Source organism: Eumetopias jubatus, unplaced genomic scaffold (assembly GCF_037043125.1).
Source record: "Eumetopias jubatus isolate StellerSeaLion01/CBP00866 unplaced genomic scaffold, mEumJub1_p1.0 scaffold_13, whole genome shotgun sequence".
NCBI classification, from domain to species: domain Eukaryota; kingdom Metazoa; phylum Chordata; class Mammalia; order Carnivora; family Otariidae; genus Eumetopias; species Eumetopias jubatus.
In genome coordinates this window covers 24,972,429-24,986,653 of record NW_028274819.1, presented here as the reverse complement: position 1 = coordinate 24,986,653, position 14,225 = coordinate 24,972,429, and the positions used below count along the sequence as shown (strand labels likewise).

General features: G+C 50.6%; 1 protein-coding gene across 7 annotated transcripts in view; it reads left to right on the top strand.

Moving 5' to 3' along the window:
• PRR5L (proline rich 5 like) overlaps positions 1 to 14,225 on the top strand; it is a 76,028-nt gene that overhangs the window by 41,544 nt on the left and 20,259 nt on the right. For 6 of the 7 annotated variants that reach the window (XM_028111372.2, XM_028111376.2, XM_028111374.2 and 3 more), the window contains 2 exons: positions 6,256 to 6,313; positions 11,247 to 11,338. In XM_028111372.2, coding sequence (XP_027967173.1) covers positions 6,256 to 6,313; positions 11,247 to 11,338 — 150 coding nt within the window. The remainder of the gene's footprint in view (positions 1 to 6,255; positions 6,314 to 11,246; positions 11,339 to 14,225) is intronic. The other variant, XM_088018022.1, reaches the window with a different exon arrangement.

Sequence of the window (14,225 nt, the reverse complement as noted above, 5' to 3'; positions counted from 1 at the left end):
CTTTTTTAAAAAAAAGATTTTATTTATTTACTTGAGAGAGAGCGCACAAGCAGGAGGAGGGGCAGAGGGAGAAGCAGGCTCCCCGCTGAGCAGGGAGCCCGATGTGGGACTCAATCCCCAGACCCTGAGATCGTGACCTGAGCTGAAGGCAGACGCTCAACCGACTGAGCCACCCAGGCGCCCCTAAAACAACTTTGTTAAAAGCCCCAGTTCACCCTCTTAATGACCACTGAAACGGTACTAAATGAAGAATTAGCATTTGTAACAAGTTTTAAATCTTCTTCACACTCCATCTGGGGATTTCCGTCTGGTCTCCTCATGCCCCCTCACACACACACACACCCCAGAACTGGTTTATTAGGAACTCTGTGGGCTTGGGGGTGAGTCGTGTTTATGAGCCTTCTTGTTGCTTATCTAGGAAGGCATCCAGGTTCACAGGAAATGCAGACATCCTTAGAGATGACGACTGAACTTTCAAAGTCGCAGAGGGGAAAAAAAGAGGTGGCCCACCATTTCCATCACTGGCTGGGTGCCAACGCCAGGAACCTTTGTAGACCTTGGTATCACTGGAAACATGCCTGAAAGTAGAATTGCTGGTTAACACAAGCTCTCAGGAGGCAGAGAGGGGAGTCGGAAAGAATGTCTCGTTTGGGAATGGAATCTGCTTGGGAGCCAGGTGTTTGCCTTGCTAGACAGTGAGTAGATAGCAGAGAGGGAGGCCCAGAGAAAGTATTTTTGGAGAGGCAGAATTTGGGACGCTGGTAGCAGGGTCGGGCAGCAGGAATGACCCGGATGGATGGAGGCTTTGTGGTGGAACTGAGTGACCTCACCCGAGATTGCTAAGCCAACGGCTCCCAGTTCGTGTGAACTGGAAATGGATCCCCTTTACTTTCCCCTGTGGGCAAGGACATAAGCAGTCTTTCCAGGTGACAGGGCAGGAGAGCATGACGGCTGAAAGCACCAGCCCTTCTGCCAGGTACATCTGGATCCCGGTCCTTGCTGGAACCCTTACTGGCTGGGTGACTGCAGGCATGTCACTTAACCTCTCTGAGCCTAGTTTTCTGAGTGGTAAGCTAGTTGTGATCATGATGCCTACTTCAGAAGGTTGTTATGGTTCCTAGAGGAGATGTTCTATATGCAAAGCGCTTGGTACAGAGGGAACAGTCAACATACGGTAATTTGTGTCTTTGTATTTTTCATTATCATTGCTAAAATATACCAGGGGCATAGAATGGGAGAAAGACCTGGGTTTAGATTCAGACCAACCCGGGTGCCGGTTCTGGTCTCACATTTGCTGGTTGCTTCTCCGAGCCTCGATTTCTTTGTCTGTAAAATGGGCACAGTTTGTGGCAAAGGTATCATGAGCTAGTGCATGCAGAGGGTTTAATACAGTGCCTGACAAGAGTAAAAATCAGTAAGTAACTCTCTTGTCCTTCCATCATCATCATCATCGTCACTCCTAAAGCAGTAGAAGAGGCGGGTGGCCAGTGGCCTTAACATTTACAAAATTCCCACTATATGGAAAGTTCTTTCCCCTGGGAAGGTGGGGGTCCGTGTCCTCCCCACCCCCAAGCCTAACGGGTTCCCTGTTCTCCTGAGACCCTCCAGTGGGGGTGGGGAGGTGCCTGCCTGACAGGAGGTGCACACTGGTGACAAGCCCACCTTCTCCTCACCTCCACTGCCTCTTCCTGCCTGTCCTCCCGTGATCACCTCAGTGGGATGAGCTGAATTTGTCCTGCCCGCTCAAGGTTGGGTGGTTTGGGTGCCTTTCCCCAGACAGCCTTGTTTTTTGCATTTTTCCTAGCTGAACCTCACTTTTCTATGGGCAGCCTATTTTTTGGATGTCTTAGAAAAAATAGACATGTCAGCTATTTCTCACATTTAGGCTCCTCTGCCCCTTCATTGAAATGCTGTGTATTCCACTGCTAAGTTCATTTCCGGGGTGGGGGCGAGGCACTAAGTAACCACGGGCCTCATTCCAAGTCCCAAATCATTTCCTAGGAGCTGCTATTTCATGTGTTTTTTTAGCTTGAAGCCTTAGGCCTGGGGAGGTGGGCGGAGGGGGGGCAGCTGCTGCCATGGGGCGGGGAGTGGGAACAGAGAAAAGTCAGGTTCTTTCCGGCTCTGGCCCCCCACGGCTCCATCACCACTGCCCACAGCGAGCAGGTACTCGGCACCTTCCAAAGTCAGGCACTTGTCAAGGGCTGGGAATGCTGTGCCGTGAGTTCTAGGGAGAACAGGTGCCTAGAAAGAAAGACCACGTGTGATGGATGCCCGATTCAAGGGTGGTTCTTCTCTCTCTCTCTTTTTTTTTCCTCCCCGCCTCTTTTAGGTCTCAGCAGCCTTAAGCTCCACAGATGTCCAGGTGGCACATCTTTAGGTGAAGTGACCAGCCAACAAGGTGGGCTTCATAATTTATAGGGCCCAGTGCAAAATAAAAATTTGGCCATGACCAACGTGGGGAAATCAGTCTCCCCTCCCTGTGGGCCTGCAGCTGCAACCCATGGTGGACAGGTGACCCCCCAAGAGATTGGCACCCTCAGTACACAGATCAGGGGTGGCCAAGAGCCCCCCCCCGAGCCACCAGCACCTGAGCCACCCCTCTGCCAGCCCCGGGCGGGGAGGCCTGCCACCAGGCCCCTCCCCGGGATGCTGCAGGGCATGCACCCAACCTTACCCTCCCTGCACCTGTGCCTGGGCCCCACCGACAGGACCCTTTTCACCATCTGGGGAATAGGAGGACAGTGGGAGGTGGGCAGGATGAGGGAGACCCTGCAGCGGGGCCAGCCACCAGGGGGTGGGGAGCAAGTGTGGGATACCCCTCCTGGGGGGGTGGTAGGAGGCAGGACCACAAGGGAGCTGAGGTCCCAAGCACTTGGTACGTCCTCCATGGCCCTATCCAATTTCACTTACAAAACACAAGTTCAAAGATAATAAGAATTGAAACAATAACCGCAGAGCATTAAGCCCAAGTGGGAAGCCCTTCGGACCATGAAGCCTGCAGTCACACAGGACCCTAACCTCCACAGGTTCTGCCTGACTGCAGATTCCCAGGAGAGAAGACCATTGGCTCAGTTTGGGGCCTGGGTCAGGGGTGGGGTTGGAACCAGGCCAGTCGGCTAAGCCGATGGTGCAGGCTGGGGGCAAGGCTTTTGAGCTTGCACAGTGGGGCAGAGGTCCATTAAGTGGATGACAGGTGCTTCTCCGGGGGCGGGGGCTGTGGGCTAGGCTGGCCCCAAAGGTCCTTCTTCTGTGCACACGTGCCAAATAAAATCTGGAGACTCATTTCCTGGAAAAGGAGTCCACCCAAATACCATCAAAACTGAGTGTGACCAGTGGATTTTGACCACAGGGCTGGGGAGATGGCAGCATGGCTAGATGCTCCCTCCAATCCCTTCCCTGAGCCCAAGTCTTTGTCGCTCTTATTTGGTCTAAGTTAAGGATTGCCATGCTGTGTATCATAAGAATTTTAAAAAGAATATTTTCTTTTCCATTTCTCTCTAGTCCACAAGTAATTTATTTTTCTTGAAAAAGAAAAAAATGTTTTGTTTTTTCCAAATGTCTCCTTGAAGGGGGAAGATCTAGGAGAGAGAAGGAAGGAGAGTCCGGGCCATCTCTTAAAGTTTATCCTTTAAGATCCAGACAAAGTGATTTTTACCGAGTAAGAAATGTCAACAAATTTAGGGATGCTCTTTTTCCCCTTCTCCTCTCTCATACACATTCTGTCTCTTATCTTGATTTCTTAAAAGTTCAAAATGGTCTTTAGCACCAAAGAGGCAACATACACACTCAGCAAATGTTTATTAGCGTCTGCCGTGTTTGGGGCACTGTTCTTAGAGCCGTGGGCACTAAACTAAGAAATGGTCCTTAACCCCTAAGGACCTAACACATAGGATATAGGGTTTGAATTCATTTCTTTGATCAGCTGAGGATCTGACCTGGATCCTAGCACATGCAGACCCAGTGTATTTTCTCTCTCCATCTCCCACTACTTCTGGTTCTCCCCCAGCCCTGCCACTGAAAGTATAGATAACTGCAGTGATGGAACACACTCAGGAAAGTTGCATTAAGAGGGAGCCTTGATCACATTTGCAGGCGCATCGCAGAGACATGAGCTTTTGGAGAGTCGTGAAGCCGTTTTGGAAGAAGCCTGGGACACCTGTGCTGGTATTAGAGGTGGTGACGGAGAGTCATGGCATCAGGATCCCTCCCACAGAGCACCCAGGGATGTACTGAGAACCTCACCCGGGTTGGGGGGGCGGGCAGGGACTCACGCAGGGACCTAAGGCCACAGTTGCTCAGAAACATGCGGATAGAGCGATTGCCACCTGGGAGCACCTCTGTAATCTTTCCCGTCGGGCTCAGCTGCTGCAAAGCCTTGCTTCTGAGAGTCAAAATTGGGTGCCATGCTCGTTTCTTGCTTTCTGACCCAGAAGCTGCTGGGATTCATTTGCTAGGCTGGAAGGGAGAGGATGCAGTTGGGGTTTCACCTTAATTACCTGTTTGTTCCGGTTCTTTGTAAAGGAATTGATTTTTTTCTTCCTTTAACAGAGTTGGTGTTCTCCCATGAGATGTCACTCTAACTTGGATTTGGGGTTCCATCTTGAAACTAAACAGTGGCCGACTACTTTTCGAAGTTAGGTCATATCTTGTGAGGGTTGTTTTTTAAAGGTTTTATTTATTTATTTGCGAGAGAGAAAGCATGAGCAGGAGGAAAGGGTAGAGGGGAGAAGCAGACTCCCCGCTGAGCAGGGAGCCCGATGCGGGGCTCGATCCCAGGACACTGGGATCATGACCTGAGCCGAAGGCAGACGCTTAACGACTGAGCCACCCAGGCGCCCATATCTTGTGAGTTTTAATAGGTTCTGTGAAATTTGGTTCATCTGTATGAGTCACAGGAACGTGGTAGTTCCTTTGTTAAAATATTTTAATATATTTGATGTAGGCTCATTTGTTACAGACTCTCTCTACCTCCCACTCCTTTTGTGAATAGACGAGAGAGCAGCTATGATCATCACTGCCCATCGCCGCTGAGTACGGACATAAAATACCGTGTGTGTGTGTGTGTGTGTGTGTGTGTGTTTACGATGACTAATTCTTACACGAACTTTATGATATTGCTGGTATGGTCCATTTTACAGATGAGGAACTCAGGAATCAGGGAAAGTAAGCCAAGATCACACAGCTAGAATGTGGCCGAGCTGGGACTTGAACCCCTCTGATATCCAAGTTTTTTCCACTCTGCTGTGCATGCTCTTATCATCGTTGCAACAGGGTTGTAGGGTTTTGTAAAGGAGAGTACTAAGAAATGCATTAGGTTTTTTGTGTAGGATACATATCCCCATGGGCCCCCTACCCCATAAGCATAGGCCTTTGATAATCTGATATTGTGAGGTGAGGTGGAGGGGCATCAGCACATCCTTGCTCTTGGAGTTTCCGTGACCTGTGGAGAGGCTGTTCGACTTCTTACGGGACCCGCTGTAGCCCTTCAAGGGAAGGAAGGGGTCTGGGTGGGAAGACTTGCGGGAAGGCAGCAAAGCGGAGAGGAGAGAACATGGCTTCTGGCTGCAGGAAGACCTGCTCTGTCTCCTGTAGGCAGTGTCTTCCCTGACCATCAGTCAAGTAAGGGTAGTGGCACCAACTGGATGGGACTATCGGGAGGGTTGGAATTAGGTGAAATGAAGGATATAAAGCCTCCGACACACACAGAACACTCAACAGTTGTTAGGTGCAGTTGCAAAAGGACTTAACCTTTTTCTCTCTTTCCACAACTTTCCACACACACGCTCACTGGTGGACACATACCCATGGCTGCTTAAAGTTTTGCACATAGTCTCTTGCATGTTAGCATGAGAAACCCTAAATTTATCTTTTTAAAAAAAATATTATTTCTGCCTAATTTCCCATTACCTCAGTGCTCCCTCTTCTGAGTTTAGATTAAGGGCTTGAAGGACATTGGGTGTCAACCCTAGGCTTGCCGTAGGAGCCAGCCAAGAGTGAGGCATGCCTCCTTCCTGCTTGAAGGGATGGGATGGCAGTTGGGTTTGGCTCTTGTCTCCCTCTTTGGCTGTGGGATGTCTCGCTAACTTCTCCCGAAGCCTGATCCTCCAAGAGGAAAAAAGTCTCCTCAGACTTGGAGGCATGACTAGCCTACAAGTGCCTAGAACCCCACGCCCTCAGCCGTGGGAAGTGGAAGAAGGTTTTGTGACTCTCCAAAGTAGCCCAACACTTGTGTTCTTTGTTCTCTCTTGACAGAACCAGCTTCTTGCCAAAGGCCTGTTGTTCGTGGAGGAGAAGATTAAGCTGTGTGAAGGCAAGTACAAGGCAGCGCTCGTACAGCGGGCTCTGTGACTCAGCCCCTGATGTTTGGACAGCTGAAACGCTTCTGTCCAAAAGTGGCGGGCTCCAAGTGAGTGATTCACCCCTCCTGTTTCTCCTCCAGCTAGGCGGCAGCACTTCCCTTGGAGTCGGCCACTCATGGCGGTGCGTGTCAGATCTGTATTTTGAGAAGTCAGGTAGAATTGGGGTGGTCTTCTCAGAGACCTTGCTGAAGGTTCTCGCAGGATGCATGCTGGTGGTCTCCTGTGAAGGGGTCAGTTACACTACAGATCCTGTCATGCCGTTCCCTCTGGTCTGATCCGGGCTATTCTTAATTGGCCTTTTTCATATTTCTTGAGGTCCTACATGACAGGAGGCCTCTACCCATTTGGGGGACATTATACTAAGCGGGCACCTGCTGCATGAGATATGATTTGATCGGCAAAGGAAGATTTCCTGACCTTAAAATGTTTTAGAGCCCACGGGACAGGATGGAAAGGCACCGAATGGAGATGGGAGGTGGGACCAAGGCAAGAATTGGCCAACCCCATGACTCTACCAAGGGCTACTCTCAGCTGCCACCAAGGTAGATCCTGATCTTAGCTTAACACCTATTGCTTGGGTGACTTTCGGCAAGTTTCTAGTTTCTTGGTTTTTTTTTTTTTTTATCATTTTTTAAATGATACGAGTTTAAAAGGGAGTATAGGGAGCGTAATTGGCATAGCACCATTATCTGCCACGCGGTAGTTCCACAGACTGATTCCTTCTTTTTTTTTTTTCCTACTCTAGCCTAGAAACTTCTACCTGGAGGTCAAATTTACTACTACAGTTTACTACTAGACACAGACATAGCAGGCAGGAGAGCATGCCTTCCAACCCCCCACCCCCTTCCCTGGGAGAGACACTCTTGGCCAGTGTAGTATAAAGACGAAATAGGAGACAGATGAGAACTGGTGCTGGAACGGTCCAGTACCTGGCGCACAGTAAGAGCTTGGCAGACCTGTGGAGGAACAGAGGCTAGAAACTAACTTCTGTATGTCTGAGAGCTGACTGAGCCTGTAACCTTGTTTTCCCTCAATACAACTCTATTCAGGCTTTTTCAACCTTATAAATGCCCCCTAGCCTAAGGCCTTATTTATTTTTATTTTTCTGAGAGCGAGCGCACATGCGTGCATGCAAGCAGGAAGGAGGGGCAGAGGGAGAGGGAGAGAGAATCCTAAGCAGGCTCCATGCCCAGTGCCAAGCCTGATGCGGGGCTCAATCTCACAACCCCGAGATCCTGACCTGAGCTGAAATCAAGAGTCAGACGCTAAACCCACGGAGCCACCCAGGCGCCCTCCAGGGCCTTATTTTTGAGGGAACTGGCTTTGGCAAGAAGTTTGTGCCGCTTTTGCATGTTGGGGTCAGGCTAGTACCCAAGCGTGGAAGGTGACAGCCTCCGAAAGGGAGGGAAGAGAAGCACGGTCTGTGACCATGGTATTTGCCTGCAAGTCATCTGGGGAGTTATCACAAACTCCTGGAAACATGGAAAACCAGCTTCATGAAAAAGATACTGAGCAAAACCAGAGATTTAAGTGCTTTCAAGGGAAGGTTCAGTGCCTCTCATTCGAGTGACCCTCGACATAAATATATCTGGAGTGAAAGCTCAGGAATGGAGCTCCGGTAACCCAGGCAAACGAAGGTCCTCCGAGGTTCTGTGCTCAGCCCCCAAAGTGTGCTACGGGGCACCGGACCGGGTGTTCTCCCTGGGGTTCACTCTCGTCCTGGTGTCTGAGCGGCCCTTCTGCTCAGCAAAGGGGCCCGTGGAAAACCTGTAAGGGCCTTTCCTGTCTTCCAAACATCCCCACTTTTTATGTTATGTACTACAGCTCCAAGAGAGATTTTATTTGGCTAAAAGGATCACCTTGCTCTAAAACATAGTTCGGGGGGCACCTGGGTGGCTCAGTTGGTTAGGCGACTGCCTTCGGCTCAGGTCATGATCCCGGAGTCCCGGGATCGAGTCCTGCATCGGGCTCCCTGCTCAGCGGGGGGTCCGCTTCTCCCTCGGACCCTCCCCCGTCTCATGCTCTCTCTCTATCTCATTCTCTCTCTCAAATAAATAAATAAAAAATCTTAAAAAAAAAAATTTTAAAACATAGTTCGGGAACCACGGACAGAATCCATCCTTTCACCGGAAGGACCTCAGTGTTTATGCACGGGCACCCCGCCTCCCGGCCGCAGACCCAGCCCCCGCAGCTCTGACCCAGGTGCTGCTCTGCGGGCAGGATCTGTCATGATAATTCCAGTAATGTTTCCCAGAGCTTTAGCGACCTTGACCCTGAGGAGCTTCTTATTCCCCTTCTATAGACATGCGGCGATCTAAACTCCTGTGGGACATTAAGAGGCCAGTTTCTGTAGGGTGTTCATCTAGACCCTTCCATCCAGCCGCCCTTCATCTTGGCAGGGAGCGAAGTCCTCTGGGCTGTTTTCTGAAGGTGAAGTCCCGTCCCTGTAACTCTCTCTTCCCCGGGGCTCCCCTGTTTTGTTAGCCTGTGTCTGTCTGATGTTCTCCTCTGAAAGCTTTCCAAAACGTCCATTACTCTGGGAAGTGTGAAGCCAGCAATTAGACGCAGGTTCCCAGGAGAGTTGCCTTCCTGCTGCCGGGTCGAAGGATTACCTCCTGTGCCGGCGAGCGTTCCGTTGGCGGTGGAGGGGAATAAGTAAGCACCCGCACTGACCTGCACGAGTCTCCTTCCTTTCTTTCATGTCGGGAAGGCCTCTGCTTGTCTTCCTCGTGGAAGCCTTAGGATTCAGGCCATCAGTAAAGGAGCTGGAAGAGCCCTTTCTCCTGTGAAGGATGTTATCCAGGTGCTGGGGTTTTGGGTACCAGGATGAGAGCTAACGTTTCAGATGTTCCTTCCGACCTCCCCAGCTCCTCCCTGCCACGAACTAGCATAGCCTGTATTTGAAAAGGCTTGTACGTTCAGACATTGATTGGTGGTCAACTATGTACCAGGTGCTTTGCTAGGTGCTGGGGACACAGTGGTGAACAAAGCCATCCTAGGATTCCCAGGCCCTCATGGAGCTCACGGCCACTGGTGGAGATAGACATTAATCAAATCATCATCAAATATAAAACTGTAATTGCAACAGGTACTAAGACTACAGTCCGTAGGAGCGGCGTTTGACCAGTGGGCGAGACTTCGCTATAGAGGTGGTGCTGGAGCTAAAACTAGAAGGACAGACAGATGTAAGTTAGGCAAAGAGAGGGGGAAAGAACAGTCTAGGCAAAGGGACTAGCACGTGCAAAAGCCCTGTGGTGTGAAGGATCGTGGTGAATATGAGGGACTGAGGTATAATCCACATAGTTAGCGCCCAAAGGTTGAAGGGAAAGGTCAAGTTCAAGGGTAAGGTTACAGAAGAAGGAAACAGACTCCCCCCTCCGCCCCCCGGCAACCAGAATGCCTATATTGTGGAGGTTTTCTTGATCTAAGAGCAAAGGAAAATGTTGGAGCTAATTATTAAGTCCTGTTCTGTCTTGTCCCATATTTGGGTTAAATGGTAACTTCCTTCCACTCACTGGCCTTAGCATCTGTGAAAACCTGCACACTTGATACTTGCCATTCATTCACTCAAAGATTTCTAAAAATGGATTTATTGATCTGTCTGGCATCGTGCTAAGCACTAGAAATAATAACGGTGAGCAGGACAGACAGGGCTCACGTGTTTACTCCCGTTCCAGTGGAGGAGACAAGGGAAGTCAGTAAGTGATTCCAACCGAGTGTAATTAGCACTCCGGGAGGGAAATTAGAGGGTGCTATGGATTTGCATTTTCCCCTAGTGCGTTTCTCTCTGACCTTTCAAAATCTACACATCTTCGGCCCTGCTTGCTGCTAGTTATGCCCTTGCTCTGCTCTCTCCCGCGGCCACTGCTTTTATTGTCCATTAAATTAATAGGCGGAAGATGCTAAATGAATCTTTCAAGATCTGCTCAGTGAACTGGCAGTGTTTTGCCAAACGTATCTCTCAGTGTCTAATCTTGGCTGACCCAGTTTCTCTGCCTCAGATGAGCAAAGACAGTGCTCAATCAGCTGTGTCATCTAGGTCATTAAAAAGCAGGCACCGTGGGGGTCCCTCTCTGCCTGTGCCTGCCTTCCTGTAGGTGCAGAGTTCCTGGCACAGCCTTCCGGTGGCATTGTGTGACCCATGTACAGGCAGCCTGGGGTCAGCCTTCTGGGTCCCAGGGGTGAGAGTAGGCACAGCATCAGGAGGTGGGCCCTGTGTTTTGCAGGTGACCACTGCAGAGCATGCTGTCCACCTCCCACCCGCCACCTGGCCTCTGGTTATTGGAAACCAGTGGGTGGAAGTGACAGTTTCTAGGCCCTTCTTTCCCCCTCCCTGTACTGACAGCTCGAATCCAGAATAAAACAAAAACAAAACACAAAAACAGCGTTGTCATGATTAGAAAATCAAAACAATAACTGTGCACATGATCCTCCCAGATTAAGTCTGTCAAGAGCATGGGTTCTGGAATTCCAGCTCTGCCTTCTGGCTGTGTGACGTTGAGCTAGACCCTCAGGCTCTCTGAACCTGTAAAATGAGGTCATAGAGTTTCCTCATGAAATGGCCTGTAGATAAGTAGTTTAGCACAGAGCCTGAGGATGTTGTAACCATTCTGGTGATGGCACCCATTGTCATGTCATTTCCAAACTTCAGCTCCTGTTTCTAGAGTGGGGGATAGAAGGCATGTTAGCCGATTTTCGGTTAAGTCTTCCCATCCAGTCCCACATCGACTTGTAGTAACGCCTCCGAGAGCAAATGTAGGTCACGAGCTTCTTCCCCTGTCCCCCCATGCTGCATTCGACCTGGGACTGTCTCTAGCCTCTCCTGCAAGTAATGACCAATTCTTTTCTTTCTTCCTCCCCTCCCATCTTCTCGTCCTCGTGTAGGTGAAAATCGCATTGAGGTTCTGGCTGAAGTGTGGGACCACTTCTTCACTGAGACTCTCCCCACCCTGCAGGCAATATTTTATCCAGTTCAGGTCAGTCTCCCTGAGGAACGACCTCCTGCCGGCCTCGGCACTCTGTCTCCTTCCTTGGCCTTTGGCCAGCTGGGGCCGCCTGGTGAAGGGGGAGAGGCAGGACATTGGGCGCCTGAGTTGGCTGAGGACCTTGGCACTCTTTGGAGGGCTCTCTGGTCTATGTTTAGCATCTAACCTCGGGCCCAGAGGGAGTGCCTGCATAACTAGCAATTTGTAGGCTCTCGTCGCCCTCTTGGTTTTGGGTATTCCTGTATATTCTTGGCGTGGTTTGTTTCTCCCCTTTTCAGAAGTAGAGAAGATGGGGCAGGGAGACTTCTTTCTTTTCTTCCCCCTCCCTTTCTTGGAAGTCCGGTTTTAAAGCAAGATTCCTGGTGTCCCACATTGTAGGAAGGGAATCTTGTCTCTTGCCTTCCGTGAGGGATGCCTGAAGACAAGTAGCCACGTGAGGGAGCGGAAAGAACGCTGGACTCCATCAGTCGTTCTTGGGCAAACTCATTTCACTTCTCTGAAATGTTTCATCTGCAAAATGTGGGCTTTCGAGCAAAAAATGAGCAGCATCTCCTTAGTATTCTTATTCTGTGATCGGAGCTTATTCTAACACTTGAGTCGCTTTCCTTCTACCTTCCTGCAGAGGCTAATAGCAGGACTGGTCGCTGCCGGGTCAGAATGGACACCCCTGCAGGCAGGTTGACGGGTAGATCTTCCTCTCCAAGATTCACATCTCTGTCCTCCATTTACCCCACCCCCGCTCCGCCCACTGGGGTGAAGGCGCATACCTAATGGGGCTTTGTTGAAGTGCGGGTGTGGGGCCCAGCAACAGCACAGCCCTTAGCGATGCTGTGTACCAGACACAAGGGCCCACAGGCTTTGTTTGCTCTGAATGGTGTTGCATGGGAACTTGGAATTCCTTTAAATCTATATCAGTACCTAAAAATTGGGAGGTTACGCCTACTGAGTCCATTTCCCATTTCTGGCCTGCCCCTTACAGTTCCAGTAGAAGCTCTGGCCTGCAGCTCACTGCTGTCTCCATCCCATCCTCAGCCCCATCCTCTACCCCCGTGAGAGGGTTTGCAGCATTTCTGGAGTCAGTTCAGCTCCCATACCCACAAACGTCTCCCCTCCCTGTAATGGTCACCCCTAGGTCAGCGCTAGGTCCTAAGAATACAGACATGGGAAGTAGAGTTGCCAGAGTTAGCAAATAAAATTATAGAATGCTGGCTTAAATTTGAATTTCAGATAAACAATGAGTAATGCAATATCTAGAACATACTTCTACTAAAAAATTATTCACATTCAACTGGACATTCTCTGTTTCATTTGGCAACCCTGCTGGAGGGGCTGTGTAGACCTGGGTCTCTGTCTTAGAACCCCGTGGGCATGGAATTCGAAGGTGGGGGTGTCCAGATGGGTTAGAATGGGGGAGTGGCATCTGAGTGGGCATGGCCCTGGTACAGTCATCGGATGGCCAAGAAGGGCCCTCACTGGCATATATCCAGGCAGGAAACCAGTTGTTGTTGTTGTTGTTGTTGTTTTTTAAGATTTATTTATTTATTTATTTGACAGAGAGAGAGAGACAGTGAGAGAGGGAACACAAGCAGGGGGAGTGGGAGAGGAAGAAGCAGGCTTCCGGTTGAGCAGGGAGCCCGATGCGGGGCTTGATCCCAGGACCCTGGGATCATGACCTGAGCGGAAGGCAGGCGCTTAACGACTGAGCCACCAGGATGCCCCAGGCAGGAAACCAGTTGTGCTGGTCTGAGGATGTTACCCATTCTGCCTCCCTTGAAGAATCGCAGGCTCCGGTGATAGTTGATATTGCCCCTATCCACCCCCTTCCCCACACACAGTTTCCCAAGTGCTGCTGCTGATCCAGACACCCCACTTTGAGAAGCCCGGAGTTAGGGGTTCTCCCTACTGGTAGTAACACGCCAAGGTGTCTCTCAGTCCAGCTCGATCCACCTCAGAGCCCCGTCTGTATAGGTGTCTGTGTGAGCCCTACTTCCTCGGTGGACAGATGTATTTTTGAGTACCTACTGTGTTCAAGGGGGTGGAAGCTTGCCTTCATTTTCCTACCTTAGAAGGCGAAAGGGACCTGGGAGATGAAATGAGGGCATAGCTAGCCACGAGGTCGGAGGTCAGTGCGGGCTATAGCCTCTTGGAAAAGGCGAAGTTTGCGGAGGGGGGCCCGCTGCCATTGGAGGCGGGCGGGGAAGGCAGTCAAGGAAGGGGGTGGTTGACCCAAGCCTGGAAGGCACCGGTGGCGGGTTGTATGCATCTCTGGGGACTGAGACGGGGGAGGGAGAGGGGGATGAGGAGATGGCAAAACCACTCTTGCCTGCATTTCTGTGAAACCCTAAGGAATTCTAAGAAATGTAAAACTTCCTTAAGCCTTGGCAGACGTGAGGGATGAAAAGTGACATCCGGTTTGGCAGGTACCTTCATGATCTCTTTGGCTCCACCACGAGCAGCCCATTTCTGGGGTGTGCCGTGTGTATACGCGCAAAGAGAGTCTGGGAGAGAGGCCCTCCTTCCTCTTTCTGCTTTGGGAAACTGGGAGCCCTAAAATCAAATAGTTAAGGTTTGAGACCCAGCTCTGCCCTGGGGATAGAACCGCAACTCTGGGCTCTAGGGGTTTCCTCTGTGAAGTAGGTTTAATAATAGTACCTGTCTCGAAGGGCGGGGATTAATCGTGTTAGTTCCATCGAAAATATTGAGAGTCATGCCTAGCACCTGAGGCTCAGTAAGTGTCAGCTCTCAGGATCATGAGTCCCTTCCATCCTCTGCCCACACCGTGCGTGGTCAGACTCGTCCCTGTGTTTTCCTTCTTGGCCTGGCGCGTGCTAGGTGCCCACATACTGAACGGAGTTGAGGAAGCAGCCTTGGAAGTGGG